The following is a 22,557-nucleotide window of genomic DNA, read 5'->3' as shown; positions in this document are numbered from 1 at the left end:
AAAATAAAAGATAGAACTTGGAAGTGACAAATGATGACATCTATAAGACTTGATAACATACCAATTGAGGTTTGAAAATTTTTACGAGATAATGGAAGAATAAAGTTGCCTAATCTATTCAACATTATTCTAAGAACCAAGAAAATGCCGAAGGAATGGAAGAAAAGCACATTAATACCTTTATACAAAAGCAAATACGATATTCAAAATTGTAATAACTATTGTGGAATTAAGATTATGAGTCATACAACTGAACTTTGGAAAGGGCAATTGAACAAAGAATAAGACTAGAAATGGGGGTTTCAAAGAATCAATTTTGTTTTATGCTAGAGAGATCGGCAACAGAAGCTATTTATCCTTTAATAAGATCAATGGAAAAGTTAAGGAAAAGAAAAGGGACTTGCACATGGTTTTTATTGACCTTGAGAAACCATATAATAGAATACCTAAGGAAGTTCTTTAGTGAGTCTTAATAAAGAAGGGAGTATGAAGTAGATATACTAAGGTCATTAAGGACATGTATGATAAAGTAATGACTAGTGTTAGGATTGTTGAAAGGGAATCTAGAGAATTTCCAATCACAATAGGTATACATCAAGGTTCTACTTTGAGTCCTTATCTTTTTACTTTAGTATATAAACTCACTAAGAATATCCAAAACGAGATCCCTTGGTGTATGTTGTTTGCAGATGATATTGTCTTGATTGATGAAAGTAAGATAGAAGTGGAATCTAAGTTAGAACTTTGGAGAATCACTTTAGAGTCTAAAGTTTTAGGATAAGTAGGAAATGTAATTTCAATAATATTTGTGATAGAAAGAAGATTAAACATCATAATCAAGAAATTAATAACACTAATAGATTTCGATATCTTGGATCTATTATGCAAGCGAAAGAAAAAAAAAAATGAAGAGGATATAATACATAGACTTAAAGCAAGTTGCATAAAATGAAAGAGTGTGTCAGGCATGTTGTATGATCATAGAATATCCTTAAAATTAAAAGGAAAGTTCTACAATATGACTATAAGGCCAACTATGTTTTATGGTTCAGAATGTTGGGCAACTAAGAAATAACATGCACAAAAAGTAAAAGTTTTTGAAATGTGAATATTAAGGTGGATGGGTGGCATAACATTAAAAGATAAATTAAGGAACAAGCATGTACGCAATAATCTAGGCATAGAACTAGTCGAAGATAAGATAAGGGAGGGGCAGCTTATGTTTTGACATTTGAAAAGCAAGCTTAGTAGCGCACCTAGGTGGAGGAGTGGGTTAATATTGTTTATGGCATGAAAAGGGATAATAAAATAACTTGAAAAGAGGTAGTGACTCTAGTGAGGAAGGATTTAATAGCACTTAATCTAGTAAAGCAAATGCTCACAATAAGGTGAATTGGTGGAAAAGGATTCATGTAACCAACCCCACCTAGTGGGACTTAAAGCTTCTTCTTGTTGTTGTAAAATGCACAACAAAACCTTTAGCATTGAGTGGGAGCTCCCAATCACTAAATGGGAGACTAAGAAGCAAAGGTACTAACATGGCGCACAAATATGACATGATACCAACATGGCAATATTGCAATTTCGTACAACATAATCGAAATATGTTAACTAATGTAAAATCCCATGGGCGTTGCCCCATTCCCCAATCAGATGTTTGGATGTGAGCTATACTCCGCAAGGGTTATGCCAAAGCCCTTAGTGGTGCACTAGAATTCGAAGTGAATTTTTTTATTTGCTTGTTCCACCCCCCCTCTTTCCCTCCCTCTATGAGCTATACTCCGCGTGGGCTCTCTCTCTCTCTCTCTCTCTCTCTCTAGATACGCGCGCGCGCGCGCACTCTTATATATGCATGTCTAGCCACGATTTTTCCTTTTCAATGAAAAATGCAAAGATAATTTTAGTTTAAAATCAAATATAGGCATCATTTATGCACTTTATACAAATAAGTTCCATGTAAAAACTCTAATTACACATCAATTAGCCAAATTCACATTAGAAAATAATTAGCATTTGTTAAGATTTGATTAAAAATGAATGACCCAACTTGATGATAGGTCTCCCCCTCTATTTATAATACAAATATAAATACATTATAGTGACAATAATACCCTCACTAACTCTCACTAATTAACATACTAACACACTCAATAATAATATTAAAAGACATATATAACCTCTAACACTCCCCATCAAGCTGGAACATAAATGTTATAAGCTCCTAGCTTGTCACAAATGAATCTAACAAGAGCAACCCCCAACGCTTTGGTAAACAAATCAGCAAGCTGCATGTCCAACTTCACATAAGCAGTTGTAATGAGCTTCTACACAAGTTTCTCCTGAACAAAGTGGCAATCAACTTCAATGTGCTTTGTCTACTCATGAAAGACCAGGTTGGAGGCAATATGAAGACCAGCTTGATTATCACACATCAAATTCATAGGCTGAGAATGCGGAAAACCCAATTCTTCCAACATGTTCTTCAACCAGACAAATTCACTAGTGTGAGTCACAACTCTATATTTTGATTCAGCACTTGACCTTGCCGCCACAGTTTGTTTCTTACTTTTCCAAGGAACCAATTTACCACCAACCACGATACAATAATCGGTAGTGGATCTCCGATCGGAAGGTGATCCAGCCCAATCTGCATCTATATATCCATGGACACAAGTGTGACCCCGATCACGATATAAAAGACCTCTCCCAAGTACACCTCTGAGATATCTTAAGATGCGAATTATTGCGTCCCAATGACTTGTCCTCAAAGAATCTAGAAATTGACTCACAACACTTGTTACAAAAGATATATCCGACTAAGTAACTATGAGATAATTCAACTTTCCAACAAGTCTCTGATATCGTCTAGGATTAGGTAGCAAATCACTCATATCCAACACAAACTTGCTGTTAGGATTCATGGGTGTATCAACCGGTTTAGATCCTAAAAAAACCAGTTTCATCTAACAAATCAAGAACATACTTCTTTGTGACACAATAGTTCCAATACAAGATCTCGACACTTTTTTACCCAAGTATTTCATCGGTCCCAAATCTTTGGTCAGAAACTTAGTCTATAGAAAAAGTTTGAGACTCTAAATACCTTTATCATCATCACCTATAATAATAATATCATCCACATAAACAACAAGAAGGATCCTACCCGATGATGTATGACGATAAAATATGAAATGATCCACAGCACACCGTCGAGGACCAAACTCAAGTACTACAGCACTGAAATGACCAAACCATGCTCTAGGAGACTGTTTTAAACCATATAAAGCCTTCTTGAGCCAACACACTAAGCCTAACTCCCCTCGAGTAACAAACACAGGTGGCTGCTCCATATAAACCTCCTCCACAAGGTCACCATGCAAGAAGGAATTTTTTACATCTAACTGATGCAAAGGTCAATGACAAGTAGTAGCCAAGGAGATGAACAAACGTACTGATGTAAGTTTGGCAACCAAAGAAAAGGTATTAGAATAATCCAAACCATACACCTAAGTGTATTCCTTAGCAACAAGATGAGCCTTTAGATGAGCCACAGAACCATTAGGGTTGACCTTCTGATTACGTGTCAAAACTGCGTAATTGGGCACTTTAATCCGGTCTTTACGGCGTATATTTTTAATTAAATGTCCAAATTTGTCCAATATATTAATAAAGTACCAAAATTATCATTCTTGAGTTTTATTGTGCAATTTATGAATTTTTGGTAATATTTTACCGCAGGAAAATTTCCAGGAATCAAAACCGACACATGTTTGTATTTCGTGCATAACTTCTCCGTACGAGCTCCGATCGAGACGATTCAAATTTCTATAAAAATAGGAAATGATTATCTACAACTTTCGTGTTTTGAGTTTCGGGCGAAACAGGCTCCAGAAGGGTCAAACTTGGATGTGAACAAGGAGAACAAAAATGAAGAAAATAATAATAATAATAAAATACAATTAGTTTCCTTTGATGTGACCCGGCCATGCATGGCCGGGTCGAGTCTTCTAAATGGGTCGTGGATCCAGTGCCGGGTCTAGGGCTTCTCCCCCCTATCCTTTAAATTCCCTTCTCTTCCTCCCCCTGCGCAGGCAACCAGAGGGCTCCCCATTCTCTCCTTCTCTTCCTCTTCTCCTTCTTCTTCTTCTTCTTCTTCTTTTTGCTATCTCTCTTTCCCTTAGCTTCTCTCCTTTCTCACTTTCTCCTTCTCTGGTTTTGTTTTTCTCTTATCACTCTCTCTTCCTCTCTATCCCAGTTACCTTCCCCTCTCTCCCTTGAACTCTCCTCTGTTTTCTTGCAGCACGACACCAGCCAACTGAGTCTCTTTTCCTCCCCTCAACTCTTCCTCCCCTCTTACTCTGTTTCTCTACAATCCGTGAGCCCTCTCCAGCAGCTGCTCCACACACGAGCCTCCCAAGCACCACGAACCCCAGCAGCAGCACCCAAGCATCACAGCCTTCTCCGCCGGACTTCCTTGTTGCTGCCATACCAGCACAGCCCGAGGCCTCTCCACGTTGCAGTCTACCACCAGTGCTCCTCTCCTCTGCCACAAAACTCTTCCACAGCCCTGTTCCAGTAGACTCTCGTCCAGCAACTCCATACCAGCAACCAGCTTCCACGGCCAAACCACTTTGCCATGGCTCTCTGCATTCTCTCTCTTTATCTCTCTGTTTTCTTTTTTTCTTTCTTGCTCTCTCACTTTTATTTATTTTTGTTTAGTCTTTAAATACTGAATAAAGTTTAGTTTTTTTTTTAATGTTATTTGAAATTTCTTTTTAAGTTAGACATTGTCAAGTGTTTAATTCTTGTTAAAATTATTTATTTGTTTATCTAATTAGGGGAAGTTTTAATTTAGGTTTTTTAATTAAGTCTGGTTTGATTTCTCGTGTTTTTAATATTTCTTTTGTTATCGTTTATGTGTTAAATTTTTGTTTGTTTCGTGTTTAAATTATGATTGTGGTTGAGTTATTGCTCGGTTAAAGATCCAATTTTTAGTGTGTGTGTGTTAAATCTGATTAAGTTTCCATTGCATATTTTTCATTCCATATTCTAGGTTGTCATTTTTAATTAACGCGTGTTTTGGTGTTTCCTTAAGTAGACTAGGGTTTCCATTGTTGCTATTTAATTCCATGCATGCTAGTTTTAGGACTTTAATTTGCGTGTGTATTTAATTTGAGTCTCCACAATTTTGAAAATACCGAATCTGAACCAAGTTCAGTAACCTTTTTGTTTTCGATTGGAGAAACTTAAAATCTGAGATTAAAACGCATTCCCTGAGCAGACGATCTAGCCCTTGGGCTTAATATTACACGACAGAACTTCTATACTTGAGATAGCTTCCAAGCTGCTCATTTTTCAAGTGAGTCACCTTCATAGTGTAAACCCAGCGACAACCACCACAGACTTGTCAGAAGGAAGAGTTACCAAGTTCCAAGTACAATTGTCATGTAAAGCATTCATCTCTTCAACTATAGCATCACTCAACTCTGAATGGGCCAAGGCTTCCAAAACAGATTTAGGAAGGGTAATAGATGATTAAGCAATGACAAAACAATAATAGGAGGGTGATAAGGAGTCATAAGAAACATAGTTGTAATGGGGTGTTGAGTACATGTGGGTTTACCTTTCCGAACAACAATAGGAGGATCAACATCATGGGAAGTATGATCATCAAACATGGAAACCAAAGTTGTGGTAGTAGAAGCTAGAGGGGAATCTCTTCCTTGGAACCGTCGTCGTGAATACACCTGCAAATTAGGATGATCAAGGCAATGAGAAGGACTAGAACTACATGGAGACTCAAATGGTTGGTTGGGTAAGGACAGCAACGTAGAATCAGGAAGATTAGGAAAAGGAAGAGACTCACTGAGCTCAGAAGTGCTCAGTGACTGGGTGTAATAAGGGGTAGACTCAAAAAGGTAACATTGGCTCAGTCCCAATTCCCTTGACTGCAATGATGGATCCATCGGCAAGAGTAACACAAGGTAAATTTACAGGATATTGAAGAGTAGAGAAAAAGATAGGTATACCAATGATATGATCAATGGTAGCAAAGTCTATAACCCAAAGACTAGGACGAGAAGTACTGGATGACAGGCATATTGTATGCTTACCTGATTAGGCAAGAGATGCAGTGGGAAGAGAATCTTGTTGTGATGCTTGATATTGTTGGAACTTGGAATACTCTTCCTCTAACATAGAGACAGTACATTGCCCCCTACTCGACCCCAAAGGTGAGAAGTCGGTGGTGGCTGCATTGACTGCCCCCAAAGGTGTGAAGTCAGTGGTGGCTGCATTGGCCACACGTGAAGGTCTGTCGTGAAGATCCCAACACTGCTCAATACTATGATTATTCCGTCCACAATGAGTGCACCTGCAAGGAGTACCTCTGCCTCGTCTATCTCTACCACTACGACTACTCGAACCACTGCGATAACTTTTGCGGTTGTATGGTAGAGAACTGGAATCACTCTGTATAGCAAAGGTTGTCCTCTCAGAGCCAGATGCAAGAATAAGAGAATGCATGCTAAAGGAAGCACGAAGGACACGAGAATAAACATCAGCAAATGATGGCAGCTCGGCACTGCTGAGTATCTGGGACCAAACTGACACAAACTCAAGTCTCAAGCCTACTAAAACACGAGGAACTATCATCTGCTCCCTCTGTTTCTGCATCTCACGAACGTTGGTAGTTATAAGTTGCACAACGTTAAGCTCCTCATGAATACGCTTCATCTCTCCAAAATAATTTGCAATGCTCCTATCTCCTTGTTGTAACAAAAAGTGCTCCTGGGATAAATCATACATACGTGTAATGTTACTGGAGTAAAGAAGTTTGACATAATCCCAAATCTCCTTGCACGTATCTAGATGCATACACATCCGTGCAATTTGTGGCTCCATCAAATTCAATAAAAGGGAAACAATCAAGGCATCTTCCTAAACCCACACGTCTTTTCTCTTCTCATCAGAAGACTCAGATTGGAGCAAGTGGTCAGATTTCCCTAATCCTGCAAAATAAATCCGAACAACTATCGACCATTGAATATAGTTCTTTCCATCCAACTTTTGAGTCATTATTTGCAGCAGCAATGTAGGAAACAAATTTTTGGGATTCATAGATTCCATCCCAACGCTCACAAATCAACAATCATACCAAGAACAATCAAAACTAATTAGGAAAACACAAACTACGTGAAGCACCAACAGAACGAAGAAAAAGGTGAACAACTCACCGATGGATATAGCGCTGCCACAGCACTCACAAACAGCAACCACACCAAAAACAAGAAGAACAATCAATAATCGGAACAATCACAAACCATGTGAAGCACTAACGCAACCATGGACAAGGTGAACAACCCACCAACGGATATAGCACCACCACAACCTCACAACTGAACATACAAACACTGCCACAGCTCCAAAAAACTCACAAGGAATCCTTCACAAACCCTGAACATAAATTAACGGAATTCCAGGAGCGGAGGGTATAAAAAGGTTGAATTTTTTTAGCAAACAACTGGCCTAACAGCTTTAATATGGTCTAAAGAAAGAATCGGAACATGGCAGAAGAAGAAGAAGAAGGAAAAAAAAACAAAAAAAAAAAAAAGGTAACCAAAACTGCTCTCACCTGTCGGCGCATGGGGTCAGTCCTGTGTGAGGGGCGCGTGGGAGGCCTGGGTTGTGTGGGGTGGGTCGTCAGGGGGACCTGATTATGGGTATATGGCTGGTTTTGTGATATAGTATGGAATGGAGGTGGATTAGAGAAGAACAGCTGCGGGAATGGTGTTTCCGGAGACGGCTGAGGGAAATAGGGTTTAGATAGATCATGCTCTAATACCATGTTAATATTTGATTAAAAATGAATGACCTAACTTGAAGATAGGTCTTTCCCTCCATTTATAATACAAATTTAAATACATTCTAATGACAATAATACCCTCACTAACTTTTACTAATTAACATACTAACACACTCAATAATAATAATACTTAAAGACAAACGTAACCTCTAACAGCATTAAAAACATCATTCCCAAAAAAAAAAAAAATTCACAGAGAACATAGAGAGGCAGTCAGGCAGTGAGCAAAGATGCTCTTTTGTTGCATATCGCTAATGGTGGGAGACGGCTCATCAAGAAATTTAAAAATAAAAAATAAAATTAGAGTGGCTGATGTCTGGTTGGGAAGAGAGAGGGAGGGAAGGAGGGAGACGAGAGAAGCTCAGCATACCAATTAGCACAAACTAAAGAAGGAAACTCATCCTCCGATGACGCACTCCTGCTGCCTCACTGGTCACTGCTTCCGCAGCTCCTCTTGTCGTAGTTGGTCCAATAGAAAAAGGGAAGCTTGGGAGTTCCAGTGATGCAATGCGGCAAAGGGGTAGGGCTCAAACTTATCATTTCTACGCCTCTCAACCCTCTCACTTTTTTTTTTTTGGTTTTGTTCTATTTGACAACAATATTAAACAGAGAAATGAAAGATGGGTCCCAAAGGAGTCTAGCCATGTCTCAAACATACAACAATAACAAGCCTTAAGTCTTTGGTGGGGTCGGCTGCACGAATCCTTTTTTGCCAATTCACTCGATCAAGAGGATTTTCTTCCTCTAGCTTAAAAGCTATTAAATCCTTCCTCACTACCTCATTCCATTGTTAGTTTAGGTCTACCCCTACCCTTTTTAATACCAGAAACAATAACTCACTCACTGCTCCACACAATTGCGCTTCTACGCCTGCATTTCAAATGCCCAAATCATCTAAGCAGCCCCGTCCTTATCCAGTCCTCAATTAGTGCTATGCCTAGTTTATTGCATACAAGTTTGTTCCTTAATATACCAATCATCCACCTTAACATTCGCTTTTTAGAAACTTCTAACTTTTGTACATGTTGTTTCTTAGTTGCCCAACATTTGAATCCATAAAGCATGGCTGGCCTTACAGTCGTCTAATAGAATTTTTTCTTAATTTTAAGGGTATTCTACGATCACAAAACTCGCTTGACGCACTCCTCCATTTTACCCAACCTACGTTAACTCTATGTATTGCATCCTCGTCAATTTCCCCTTCCACTTGCATAATAGATCCAAGATATCAAAATCTGTTAGTGCTATTAATTTCTTGACTATCAAGTTTAATCTTCTCTTCAGTACTCCCCCTCGTATTAGCGAAATTACATTTTAAATATTCTTTCTTGTTCCTACTTATACTAAAATCTCTAGACACCAAAACGGTTCTCCAAAGTTCTAACTTAGACTCCACACCACTCCTACTTCCATCAATCAAGACAATATCATCTATAAACAATATAAACCAAGAAATTTAGTTTTGGATATTCCTAGTGAGTTCCTCACATGCTATCTCATTCCAACTTATTTTAGGTCTACCCCTATCCCTTCTACAGTCACAGTAATCAGCTCACTCCTCACTAGTCAATACTACACTATTTAGCCTACGATGCAAGTGCCCAAACCATCTAAGCCACAACTCCAGCTCTCTCCTATCCTATCTTGTTAAGTGTCATGCCTAACATACCGTGAATATTCTCATCCCTTATTTTATCCGTTAACATTATACTTGCATTAATACCCCTACCACAGCCACTTACAGTAACCAGCTCACTCCTCACTAGTGCGCTATTTGGCCTATGTTGCAGGTGCCCAATCCATCTAAGCCACCCTTTCACCCCTCCATTATCTTGTTTTGTAAGGTATTATGCCTAACTTACTACGAATATATTCATCATTAATCTATCTGTTAACATTATACCATTCATCCACCTTACCTTAGCATTCTCAGTTCAGCAACTTATACTTTCTGAATATGTTGTTTCTAAGTTGCGCAACATTTCGATCCATATAGCATAGCTAGTCGTATAGTCATCCTATCAAACTTTCCTTTTAATTTCAAGGGTATTCTACAATCATAAAACACGTCCAAAAAATATTGTGTCACATCTTCAATTTATCCTTCAGCTTGCATAATAGATCCAAGGTACTGAAATCTACTGGGGCTAGTTATTTCTTGATGATCAAGTTCAATCTTTTCTCCAATATTCATCCTACCATAGTACCATGACTAAAATTACACTTCGTACATCTTTCGATTATAAAACTTCTCTTAATAATTCTATATCTAACCTATATTCTACTCCACTCCTAGTTTCATCAATCAAAACAATATCACCTGCATCTATAACTAATAGAAATGGGATTTTCAATTTCCTAAAATGTCTCTATAACTACTTATCTTTTTTGTCAAGTAAACGAGTATAATAGAAAAAAAAATAACAATATAATTATTTCTAAACTTAAAAAGACAAAATTTGGACGTCGTGGAGCGCACATTACTTGATATGAAAAAATAAAAATATAAATAAATCTGAATTTAACCAATTCTAACATTGTCACAACAGAAGCTACTATGTATCAATCTATGGATTTCCCATTGCCAGGCCCAAACCCCACCTTAATGTTTACAGCTTCAAATTTTATTTAAGAGTTAATTGTACTGAAGCAAAGGAGAGGACAAGAACAACGAGGGAAAGAATCCGAGGACTACAATTTCAAAACGGATATAAGTTCGAACTTCAAGCTTGCCTCGAGATATCATATGGGTAACTGAGCATACAACGGCTAGAATATACATAGACAAGGTAGAACCATCAAAATCATCTAGAAAATAAAGGAGCACCAAAGTGCAAACAACATCACATTGGCTACCAAGGTAAGCCAGAATCTAAAACTTTACAATGCAACCTTAGATTTCAGAGCACACACAGCTTCCAAGTAGATAGATTTTAGATTCAACAAGAAAACAAATGCATGAAAAAAAGCCAAGGCATGAAGCATGTATCCAAGGCGAATTTTTTTAAGCACAGAGAAAATATTTAAGCATGCACAATCAATTATATCAAAACTAACAATACCTGTGCTCTCCTGGGACACTTGGACCAGCCCAAACCCCAGATAATGAAGCAACAATCCTTTCTGTTCTCGTGACTGCATCATGAATATTTGATGTGATGCTTCGAATATGAGGAAGAACTTTGCCACTCAGAAGCTCATCAAGGGCAAGCTTCTCCAGAACGGGCAATGCGAGGATATCCTTCCATGAGCAGATATTCCTCATCAAACGAACAGACATGCCGAAACGATATGCTGCAACTCGTGCAGCATTTGGCACAGCCTGCATCACCAGCGGACTCCATGTTGGGACCTATAAAATGGAAATCACAGGAGAAACAATGTCAAAAGCAACGCTAATTTCACGCGCACACGTGTGCCCACGTACAAAGGAACACAATACAATAACAGGTGCATCAACGTTAAAATATGTACCATGAGATTGCTAACAGCATCAGCCAGACGAGAGCGAATAACAACCATTAATTCCCCAAGAACATCACTAGAGGCTGGGACATAATTAATAACCAAGCTTGTGGCAGAAACAGCATTCTTCGTTTCACTGGTACTAAACATATCCCAGCAATGTGCAATTTCATGATGGAGAAGAGGAAGTGCTATCTTTTCTACCAGTGTGGGAACAAGGTCGGCATCAGCATCATCAGGGTTAAAATCACTTCCATTTTCTGGCAAACCATAGTTGAATAGCAACGAATGCCTGAAATAGTAGGGATGAGGGAGGAAGAGAAAGAAATTATTATCAAGGAATATATGAAAGTTAACAAGGCACCACAAAAACATACACTTGGAAGTTGGATATGCCTCAGTAGCATAACTCATAGAGGAGGCATATACATGTATGCATGTGTACATCGAGTATTCTTACATAAATATAGGATACTGCATTTTATCCAAAAAAATACATATAGGGTACAGCATGTGACAACGTACATATGTATGTAAGCAAGCTCTGCATCTTGTGAGGTTCAAAAAGCAATTGTTTTATCGCAGTAAATTGCATTAGAAGTTTAAAGTAGTCATGGCATACCATTTCATATCATCAAACTCTGTATCTTCATAAAGTGGGTCCCACTTTAGAAGCTCCAGTCTCACATAGGGAGAGAAAATGGCAGGTATACTTAGTGACATGTACGCATCGCGATAGCTCAATGAGTAAAGTTTTTTCCATCGCTCAAACCTTTCTTTAACCACTGATAGTTGGGAATATTCCTCAGCTGCATCACTGAATATTTGCTCTGCCGTCTGGAGTAACATGTCACGGTTTGACTGGTAAGCTGTACTCTCAGTATCACTCTCATCGGTGCTTGACTCTCCTTCTATTTTCTGATAGAATTTATCGATTTCCATAGATGACAATCTTTTGGAATCAGATTGGGCTCTCCTGCGTTGCCGAGCCTCAGCTCTCCGTGTCATATCCATTCGTTTTTGCAGGTTCATATCTCTACCAAATTCATCTAGCTTGACTGGTAGGTTTGAATGCTCTCTCATACGGGCAGATGCAGCCATGGCTACATTTGTCGCAGCTGCAACCATTGCAGCACTACTACCACCCTTGCTAAAAACTGCCATTGCTGCACTAACAGCTGCTTCCACTTCCATCATTTCATCATCATTATCAGCAGCTCTTCTTTCTATGATAGCCGATGCACGTTCTTCATGAAGCTTCTGCATCTGTTCTTCAAGTTCCTCAATAAAAGGAGCTTTATGCTGAAAAGAGAATGTTGCAGCACTGATAAGTAAAGATCAGCAAATTAGCACTGACCTCTTTAGAAGAGGCGGTGCAATTGAGAAAGAATATGAGAAACATATCAATAAAAACATAAAACAGTTCGTAACAAGCTTAAGCGCATTGATTGGGTGTATTGAAAAGCACCTACTATATATAACCATCTGGAGAAAAATTACTGCAAATGTTCACTTTTGCAAGTCAGAGGTTTCAAGTTGAAAGTGATATGGGTCCAAATTTCTGTCTTCCAGAGTTTCTAACTTTCAAGATATATGGACAGTGAACCCTTCAAATTCCATCTTAAAATAATATGAACAAAAAATCTACCATTTTCCAGAAGAGGCAAAAAGTTGCATCTATTAGAACCTTAGGGCCTATTTATTTGTGGAAAAGAGTTCTCATTTTTTATTTATTCTTTAAAATAGTTGCAAAAATCCCACCTTGTTTTCCAGTTTTCCAACATTTGTTCAAGAAAGTTGGAAAATATCTTTTTGTTGTTTCCCAAGTTCTCCTACAATGATGTTTTCTATCTCTCCAATACAAACGTCGGAAAACTGGGAACAGTGTCCCATTTTTTTACTTCCTTGGAAAACTGGAAATGGAAAATCAAATGGTTCTCCACAAATAAACAGGCCCTTGGAGCTTTTGTACCAATATCTTCCCTTTTTTATGAAAAAAGAAATTAATGAGAGAGAATTAAGTGCAAACTTTAGCAAACAAAGACATCCTCTAAAAGGAAAGCTAAAAGTAATCACAGAAGTGCAATTCTCCAATCCCTTTGGAGATTTGGACAAAGAACTCCTCCAAGAAACTCCTCAAAGCATGTGCCCAAAAAACAAAGCAAGACAACTCTATCCCACAAAAAATGGAAAGATGTGGTTCTGTCACTAAAAATCCTCACAATCCTCACAAGCAACGAAGTCCAAGAAATGGCATACGCCACACAGTTCTGCAAAATCTTCCCTCATTTGTTTCTCCCAGAGCCCCAAAACTGCACCAACATGAACCATCAAAACTTCATGGTGTTACCCATGCTTCACTAAAAACAAAGAAAGTGTAACCCAATGCAGTCTAGCCACCCAACAATGTAGAAAGAGATGTGAATCAGTCTCACTCAACTCTAAACATATCGCGCAAATATCTTGGCCGGCTATATAGATCAATCTCCTTACTGCAAGAAATTCACATGAAGTATGTCATGAGTTGAAGTCTGAGTGGATCCCCTAATCCTAATAGGAACCCTTAGGGCCTGTTTGCTTGTGGAAAACAGTTCTCATTTTCCATTTAGCTTTCCGACTTACAAAACCACCTTGCTTTCAAGTTTTCTACCATTTGTATATAAAAGCTGGACAAAATAAAAAGATGTTTCAACTGAAAAACCATAAAACGATGTTTCCAAAGTTTCTTATACGAATGTTGGAAAAATGGAAAACAAGGTGACAGTTCTGTAATTATTTGGAAAATGAAAATTGTTTTCCAACCTTTAGTCACTTGCTCTTACCACCATCCAATCTAACAACTTGACTTAAACAGAATCAGAAAACTACAACCCCCACCTGATCCACCATTTTTGAATGTCAACATCCTTTCAATAGGTCTCCACTGCAGACAAAAATAGTGTTGGCAAAAATATCATCCCCATTTTGAGCAATATCATCACTCAATAGGAATACCTTCCAAACCATTGAGCAGAGTCACTGGCACAAGACAAATATTTATTTTTACCCTTTCAATGATGGTGGACCATCCCTCCAACATAACTCAATCTGCCAAACAACTGGAATTTCTTACAATACACAAATGCCCCTCAAAAGTTTCCGAAAGAAATCGAAATCCTAAGAAAGAAAGCCCCTCTCAAATAAAAGGATATGACTGGAGCATTATGAAAAAGGGAGCCTAAAAAAGAGAGGCATCAAAACCTTCAATGAAACCTCACCCTGCCCAAATCTTCCCAAAACCGAATCTTATTGCCACTACCAACTTTAGATCCAAGCCCTTAGACTATATATATGCTCTCTAAGCCCAAAGAAAAACATGATGATATTGCTATAACATTTGCCCATACTTCTATTGTTAATCTCTCTATAACATCTCAAATTTGTACACCTTCCTCAAAGAGGGAAATAGACCAAAACTCTTGTGCCTTAGTTTGATAATCTTCTAGCGATTTTTGGTAATCACAACTGCTCTTCATTTGTAAATCTTCTCCTGAGGCCTTTTATATCAAAATCTGGTGGTGTCCTTGCCCCCATCAAAGCAAGGGGTGTAATTAGTGATCTTACATCTGTAAAAACAAGGGGATTTGTTCGTGGAACCTCAAGGCAATGGGGCCTTGAGAGAGTGAACGTGATCTTGGGATAGCTGAACCACCATAAAAGGAGTTTGCATCTCTATCCCGCTTTTTATTTATATTTGTGAGGATTTGCTTAAGTTGTTGAACTTGTTTTAAATTTTGGTAATCAAGCACTCAATGCTAATTGCCCCCTCCCCCGTTTGCCACTTGGGACAACAATTGTTGTGAGAGCAAAGGCTCTAGTTTAGTTAGACTTAACCATCTTAGGGAGATCCATGACAATCACCAACGTCACCATTTCCATTGAGGGGGTATACACCACCATTAGACCACCATTCTTAAATGGAAATGGCTTTGCCTATTCGAAACTAGAATAACCATTTATATTCAATCCCTTGACTTTGAAATTTGAGAAGTCATCCAAGATGGATATAATCCCCAACCATAATGGAAAGACTAAGCCAAAATCTGGAAATAGGTGGGCTGAAAATGAAAGACGCTTGCACACGATAAATGTTAAAGCCATGAATACCTTAAATTTTGCACTTGACCATGGTGAATTTAATCAAGTTTCCGGATGTTACACCACTAAACAAATTTGGCACGCACTTCAAGTCACTTTTGAAGGAACATTTAGAATAAAATTGTCTAAAATCAATATGCTTTTGCATGAAAATGAAATGTTTGAGATGAAACAACATAAAATCAAGGAAATGTTTATTAGATTTACAGATATTATTAATTCCTTAAATTCTTCTGGCAAGACATATGCTAACTTTGAACTTGTCACCAATATTCTTAGGTGCTCGCCGAAAGAACTCATGCCAAGACAACCGCCATCCAAGAATCAAAGAACCTTGAAGCACTATTGCCAAAGGAGTTTCTAGGATTGTTATTTGCGAGTCCAAAGAGGATGGATACTAGAGACAAGAAGATTAATACTCTTGCAACAACAAAAGAAAAGGAAGAAAATGAAGATAGTGATAAGGAGCACTCATTCCTACAAAATTCAAGAGATCTATTAAGAAGAAAAAAGAGAGATGAGAAGAAAAGAGAAGCAAACAAGAAGGATTTTAGCACTTTCCACAAATGTAAGGAGTCAGGACACATCTAACCCGATTGCCCAAACTTAAAGAACGACAAGAAGAAGACCCTTAATCCAATATGGGATAATAGCGACCCCGACACCATAGTTGCAAATCTCTACCTCATGGGCATTGAGGACAAAGAAGAGGTACATCATAATTTTTCCAATGAAAATCCTTCCTATGATGAGTTATTTAATGCCTTAAATGAATGAAATATATGTTCACTTATAGGCATCGAGTATAAAGAGCTTAAAAAGAAATTGAATCTCTTGTCCAATGAAAATGAAGTTTTGAGAAAGCAAAAGGAGGACTAAATAGATAAAATTATGTCTAGTTCTCCTACCAAATTTGAGATTAGAAAATAAAATTTCAAAAAAGAAAGTTGAAGATCTCAATCATGTGATTTCAAAATTTAGCCAAGGAAAGGAGAACTTGGACAAACTATTAGTAAATCAAATGTGTCTTGGATAAAGCCAGCATTGGGTATAACCATGCTCAAAAGCAAAAATTTTATAAAAACTACTTAGGAAAATCTACACAATTGGCTAATCCATTTGTAAAATGCAATTCTTATAGAAGAAATTAACATTATTCTTACACGTGCTCAATCAAAATGAGGGATACCAAAGGAGACCAAAACAATTGCACAAGGTAATATCCTCAAATTTGGAACTTGATATTGTTCATCCGAAAAATGAAATTAATTGTGCTTTTAAAATAAAACTTCTTAAACGCAGAGTTATTGTCAACCCAAGGTTTTCATCGTAGAAGATGAAAACAATTTTGATGTATCATCTGATTTATTGTTTGCAATTATCTAAATTCGTATCACATGGAGGTGTATGCTCAAATGAATTCTGTGAAAATAGCTTGGGAAGTTGATATCTTGATGCAATGCTCACATCAGGATGTTATGGAAGTTTTGACAAATGATAAACATGTTTTTTTATGGAAAAATAAGAATTTGTTAAGAAGAAGAAGGAAGCATAACCAACCAATCACGCTGCAGATTAGGAAACAAACCCCCTTGGTCCAACAGCAAAACCCACAAATGATGAACATGTTGATTAATTTGTGAATTTCTTGTATTAAAATGTTTATTGTGAAACTATGTTGAAAATTTGAATAATTTTGAACACTGGACATTATAATATGCGCACTGAAATAACTAATCATGTATAAGGGAATGTTCAACTTGAATGTGCCTGCTGAAAATCAACTTTCTAAGGCATTTGGTGAGGATGGGTACGGGCTCCTTTGTGATCGATTGGTAACAGGTTCGAGTCCAAGGAAACACCCTCTCTGCATAAAAGCAGGGGTAAGGTTGCATATATTGTGATGACCCTCCCCTTACCCTCCCAAAACAGGGAGCCTTGTGGCCTGGGGCACCCTTAGTGAAGATAGATTTTACACAATGACGAGAGGACTTCATGTGTATGTCTAATTGATCTTCTGGTGCAAAGCCTTTGCTATGTGCTTTTTTTCCCTGTGTTTTTGAATATTTTGTGTGCTTCGTCTCTTGTTTTCTTCAAAACTCCCTCCTTGGACTAAATTTTGGACATATTCAGAATATGAGAGGAATCGTTGACGAGTCTAGGATCCCCAATCGACAAACGCAACCAAAATGGAAGGGCAATCGACCACCCGCCAAGGAACGGTCAACTGGCCGCAGCAGAGAGTTGCCTGGTCAACTAATCCCTTTGGGACAGTCAACCGACTGCACAGCAAAGGGAGTTTTAAAGTTTCAAAAATCACATCTTTTCTCATTTCCCTCACTCCCTCACCCAAACCCTTGAAACCCTTTGTCTGCCCTTGATCTACACTTCCATGCCCTCATTTTCTTCCCAAATCTCTCCAATTAGAACCTTCTCATGCCCCTCCTTTCCATTTCTACCAATCGAGCTATAATAGCTTCTACAAGCTGTGACCCAAATGGAGGATGTTACAAAATGATGGCTTTAAAAAACCCTAGGCGCATAAAAAATCCCTATCTGACATCTTCCTCCTCCAATCCCTCTCCTCCTCATCATGATCCTAAAGAGCAACGACATGCTCCCTTCAACACACGTCCTTTAACCCCACGTAGTCCTATTATCCTCCCTCGATTACGCTTGGGGTTTTAGAATTGTTCCAAAGAATTGGTCGAGAGCAATTTCTCCAGCTTTTGAAGAATACGAGCAATCCCCTAACCCGTCAATTTTTACAAAAAACTGTCTCTAGGGACCATAAAGACCATAATTATATCTCATCTAAGGTCAAAAATAGAGTTTTTATGGTAGATCAACTCCTTCTCTAAGCCCTTTTGGGTGTCTGACTGTCTTTAGGGACCATAAGTATATCTCATCTAGGGTCAAAAACAAAGTTCTATCACTCTTTCATTGGAGGATTCACTAACCCCCTTCCATCCCATGACACTGTCTATGCTCAATTTAACCATGTGAACAAGACCACACAGCTTTCCAAAAAATATCGTATTGTCACACTAATCATTGCCCACAATGTGGTTCCTCAAGAGGCCATTTGGATACTCTCACAGGGTTTCCAGCCAAGGTTCTCTATGCCCAAATCCATCATACTCCCTTGAACTAAGGTTACATTATTTTGAAATATATCATCTACGTCCATCAATCTCTTTTAGAGAAAACTCGTTGCTTGCGGTATGGGATAATTCTTACTCGTATCTTTAGGCATTTCAAGGTTCTTGAGGTTGGTTAAACTAAGAAACCATTGAATGCCCTTGAATATACCACTCCTTAGATGCATCATAACTAACTAGTACCCCAGCCTAACCTAGAGGACCTTGGAGCAGTACGCACCAGATCTGACTCTGATGCTAACGATGATGATGATGATGATGTGAAGGAAGAGCTTGTTGGTCTGAGCAACAGGGTGAAGGAACTAGGCATTCACATGGGACAGCTAGATGAACGTATGGACAATGTCAGTGTCCAAGCCCTATACATCAGCAAACATGTAGATGAGTTACGCCACACCTTGGTCTCCTTTCGAGGCAAGGTCCATAAGTCCTTTGATTCTTTGAGCTATCAATTGGACGTGACGCGCCGTCAACAGCACCAATTTCAACAGATGGTGCAGTTCCTAATGCATCACCACCCGCCTTCGCCACCTCCTCCTATGCGAGTGACTCGTGCAATTGTGTTTTGTGTACTCAGGTCAATGTTGGTTTATGCTTGTTTGTTTGTATTTTGAATATGTAAATTGTAATTGCACTATGATGGTTTGCAAGTTGAGCACTGGTTATAAAATGTTAATTGCCTATTTTTTTTCCATTCCAACTCCCATACTTTTCTGCGTTTTGATGTTTACAAAGGAGGAGAAAGTTTTAGAAAAACAAGTCGGACTTTTGAGTAACTCTAATGCATGGAAAACTGTACATTTAAAATGAGTGAGTACAATGCATTGTGGAATGAGATCACTAGAGAACGCCTTGTGGATTTGGGAAATATTGTTAAATACATAAGCATTTTTTATAACAAAAATGAATATATTAATGAAGAGAAAAATTACAAAGAATGGAGGATAAGAACTTCTCTCAGCAAAACAAAGAGCTAACAGAGACAATTACCTTAGAAAATGTAAATTTTCGGTTTCAGTTTCAGTTTCAGTTTTGGTTTCCAAAATATAACCGAACCAAAATACCAAAAAAAAAATGATTTAAATTTAAATTATATGTATAAATTAATATAATTACTTAATTAGTATGTTAATACATGATTGGTCCATTTAATAAGTTAATCCAGGGTTGCGCCACACTGGATCCGGTCCCTTAATATGTATGAATCTGGGGCCTAGGGTTTGATTCTTTCACACTTCACAGTTTCACTCTAAGACTCTCAGTCCCCTCTTCCTCTGCCCTCTGTACAGCTGCACTACGCCACAGCTGCCATTGCCGCCCTACCTCTGCCTCCCTCCCCAGTCCTCTCAGCAGCTGAGTTACAGTTCGCCTCGCCAATCCCCTCAGCAAAACCCTCCCTATCTACAACTTCCTGTTTCAAAGTGATTTGCTACACAAAATTCGACTAATAAGGTATGACCTTTAATTTTATCTACAATTTGCTTCACGAATCACGACTCGTGATTCGATTTGTTAATCGGCTAGGGTTTGTGTTTTATGATTTTATCAGTAATTTTCTCTTTTATTTTGTGGATTTTTTTTCTCTATTGCATTTTTGTTGTGTTTGATGTAGATGTGTGTGGGCAGAGGGAATGTGATGAATCTGATGATCTTGGGAGAACATTTTAGGTTGACAAATTCCATGCTACAGCTTTTGATTATTTACTTTATGGAAATGTTGTGAAAAAATTGATGCTCAGATGATGGATTTCTTGCTTCAGCTTCTATTCTTTCTGCTTTATGAGGAAATCATGAAAAGGAATGGTTCTAATGATGAATTTCATGCTTTGGCTTTTGATTGTTTGCTTTATGAAGTTGTGAAAATTTGATGGCTCTAATCATGAATTTCTTGCTTTCAGCTTTTGATTATTTGGGGAAGAAGCATTTTTTAGTTGTAATCGTTGTTGGGAAAAAATCAATTTTTAAGGCTCATGTTTCATGATAATTTAATTTAACACTATTCGAGTTTGAATATAAAAGCATTTTGTGAAAAATCAAATTATAATGCAAAAAATTATAGGTTTTTTAAAATATGGCCATTATTTTGTACTGCTAGGGTTTGAAAATTGGGAAAAAATCTTGTGGCAAGGAACAGTTTTTATGCCAAAAGTCATTGATTCTTCTAAAATATCATTTTTACTTTCTGTTGGGGACCCAATGTTGATAAATTTTAAGAGAAGCTGTGATTTATTTTTATTTTTATGATGACCTAGACGATTATAAATTTTTTTCTCTTTAAATATATTTCAGGATTCTTAAAGTTGAAAAACTGAAAGAAAAACAATGATAATGTGAAGATAAACATGATGAATTTTTATATATTGTCACTATTTTTTTGGCTGTCAACAATGTTAAAAAATTTTGGGCAAAAAAGTGGTACCTTGATTCAAAAAAATAAATGATGATTAGAGATTTGTCATGATTTGTCATATTCGTATATTGATATCAATAATTTAATTTAATAGTTGAAAGCGCTTTCGCAGTAAAGGTTATACTTCAACAAATAAGTTGGACATACTAGTTGCGCTAGCTTCTCAAATATTATAGAGAATATTAGTTTATTAGAGTGTGAATTTGTGAGTGTTTCAATATTAGTTTATGTTTCAAATCTAATGATTTTGCAATTATACATTATTTTTTATAGATGTCTGAAATTGGGGACAACGCAAGTATCAATACAAATCCTTGTTCGAGCCCAAACCCAAGTCCAAGCCCAAGCACAAGCACAAATATAGAATCAGGAAATAATGTTGCTACTTCAGGAATAAAATCGGGTGAGAAGAGGAAGTTTAAATCAAGATCAGAGGTATGGGACCATTTTACTAGATTATGTGTCAATGACACTCAAGAGGTAAAAGCTCAATGTAAATAATGTCTGAAAGTGTTCTGTGATGATTCAAGAAGAAATGGAACAAGAGTTTTGTGGAATCACTTGAATACATGTGCTTAGTATCCCTATAGGAGACCTCGTGATTGTAATCAATCACAAATTAACTTCAAACCAGAAACAAAAATGGAAGAAAAACATTTAACATGCCAAAAATATGATGCAAGTGTTCTTAGAAAGGCTTTAGCATATATGGTGATAGTGGATGAATTACCTTATAGATTTTTGGAGGGACAAGGTTTAAAACATTTTTGTAACCTCATGGAACCTAGATTTAAGGTTCCATCACAAGTGACAGTGGCAAGGGATTGTCTTCTTTTACATGGAGAAGAGAAAAAGAAATTGAAAAAAATTTTGAAACATAATTGTCAACGAGTTTGCCTTACAACAGACACTTGGACTTCTTTACAAAATGTTAGTTACATGTGTTTAACTGTGAATTTTGTTGACAATGAATGGAGGTTACAAAAGAGAATTTTGAGTTTTGGTCCAGTTCCTAATCACCGAGGGGAAGTGTTAGGTTTTGCTATTAAGAAAGTTTTGTTAGATTGTGGAATAGACAAAGTTTTTACTATTACAGTGGACAATGCAAGTTCTAATGGTAAAGTCATTAGTTACTTAAAGAGGAGGGTGAACAATTGGAAGGGTAGTGTGCTCAATGATGAGTTCTTGCACATGAGGTGTGTTGCACATATCATTAATTTACTTGTGCAAGATGGATTGAAACTCGTGGGAGATTTGGTACTTCAAATTAGGCAAGCAGTAAAATATATTAGGCAATCACCTAGTAGAACTGAAAAATTTAAAGAGTGTGCAGACAAGGAAAAGGTTAATTGTAAAAAAACATTTGTGTTTGGATGTGCCTACTAGATGGAGATCCACATATATGATGTTGGACACTGCTCAAAAATTTCAAAAAGTTTTGATAGATATGATGAAAAAGATCGAGATTTTGCACTTGATCTTTTGAGAGACGGTGGAAAAGGAAAGCCAATGGAAGATGA

At 37.6% G+C, this 22,557-nt stretch overlaps 1 protein-coding gene across 1 annotated transcript in view; it reads right to left on the bottom strand.

Annotated features, from left to right (window-relative positions):
* LOC131154168 (transcriptional repressor ILP1) overlaps nucleotides 1-22,557 on the bottom strand; it is a 57,519-nt gene that overhangs the window by 11,751 nt on the left and 23,211 nt on the right. Inside the window, exons 3-5 of the mRNA XM_058106745.1 lie at nucleotides 11,952-12,631; nucleotides 11,339-11,621; nucleotides 10,927-11,216 (exon numbers count right to left, since the gene is read on the bottom strand). Coding sequence (XP_057962728.1) covers nucleotides 10,927-11,216; nucleotides 11,339-11,621; nucleotides 11,952-12,631 — 1,253 coding nt within the window. The remainder of the gene's footprint in view (nucleotides 1-10,926; nucleotides 11,217-11,338; nucleotides 11,622-11,951; nucleotides 12,632-22,557) is intronic.

This window comes from Malania oleifera, chromosome 4 (genome assembly GCF_029873635.1).
Source record: "Malania oleifera isolate guangnan ecotype guangnan chromosome 4, ASM2987363v1, whole genome shotgun sequence".
In the NCBI taxonomy this organism is placed as follows: Eukaryota; Viridiplantae; Streptophyta; class Magnoliopsida; order Santalales; family Ximeniaceae; genus Malania; species Malania oleifera.
This window is presented reverse-complemented; position numbering and strand designations above follow the sequence as displayed.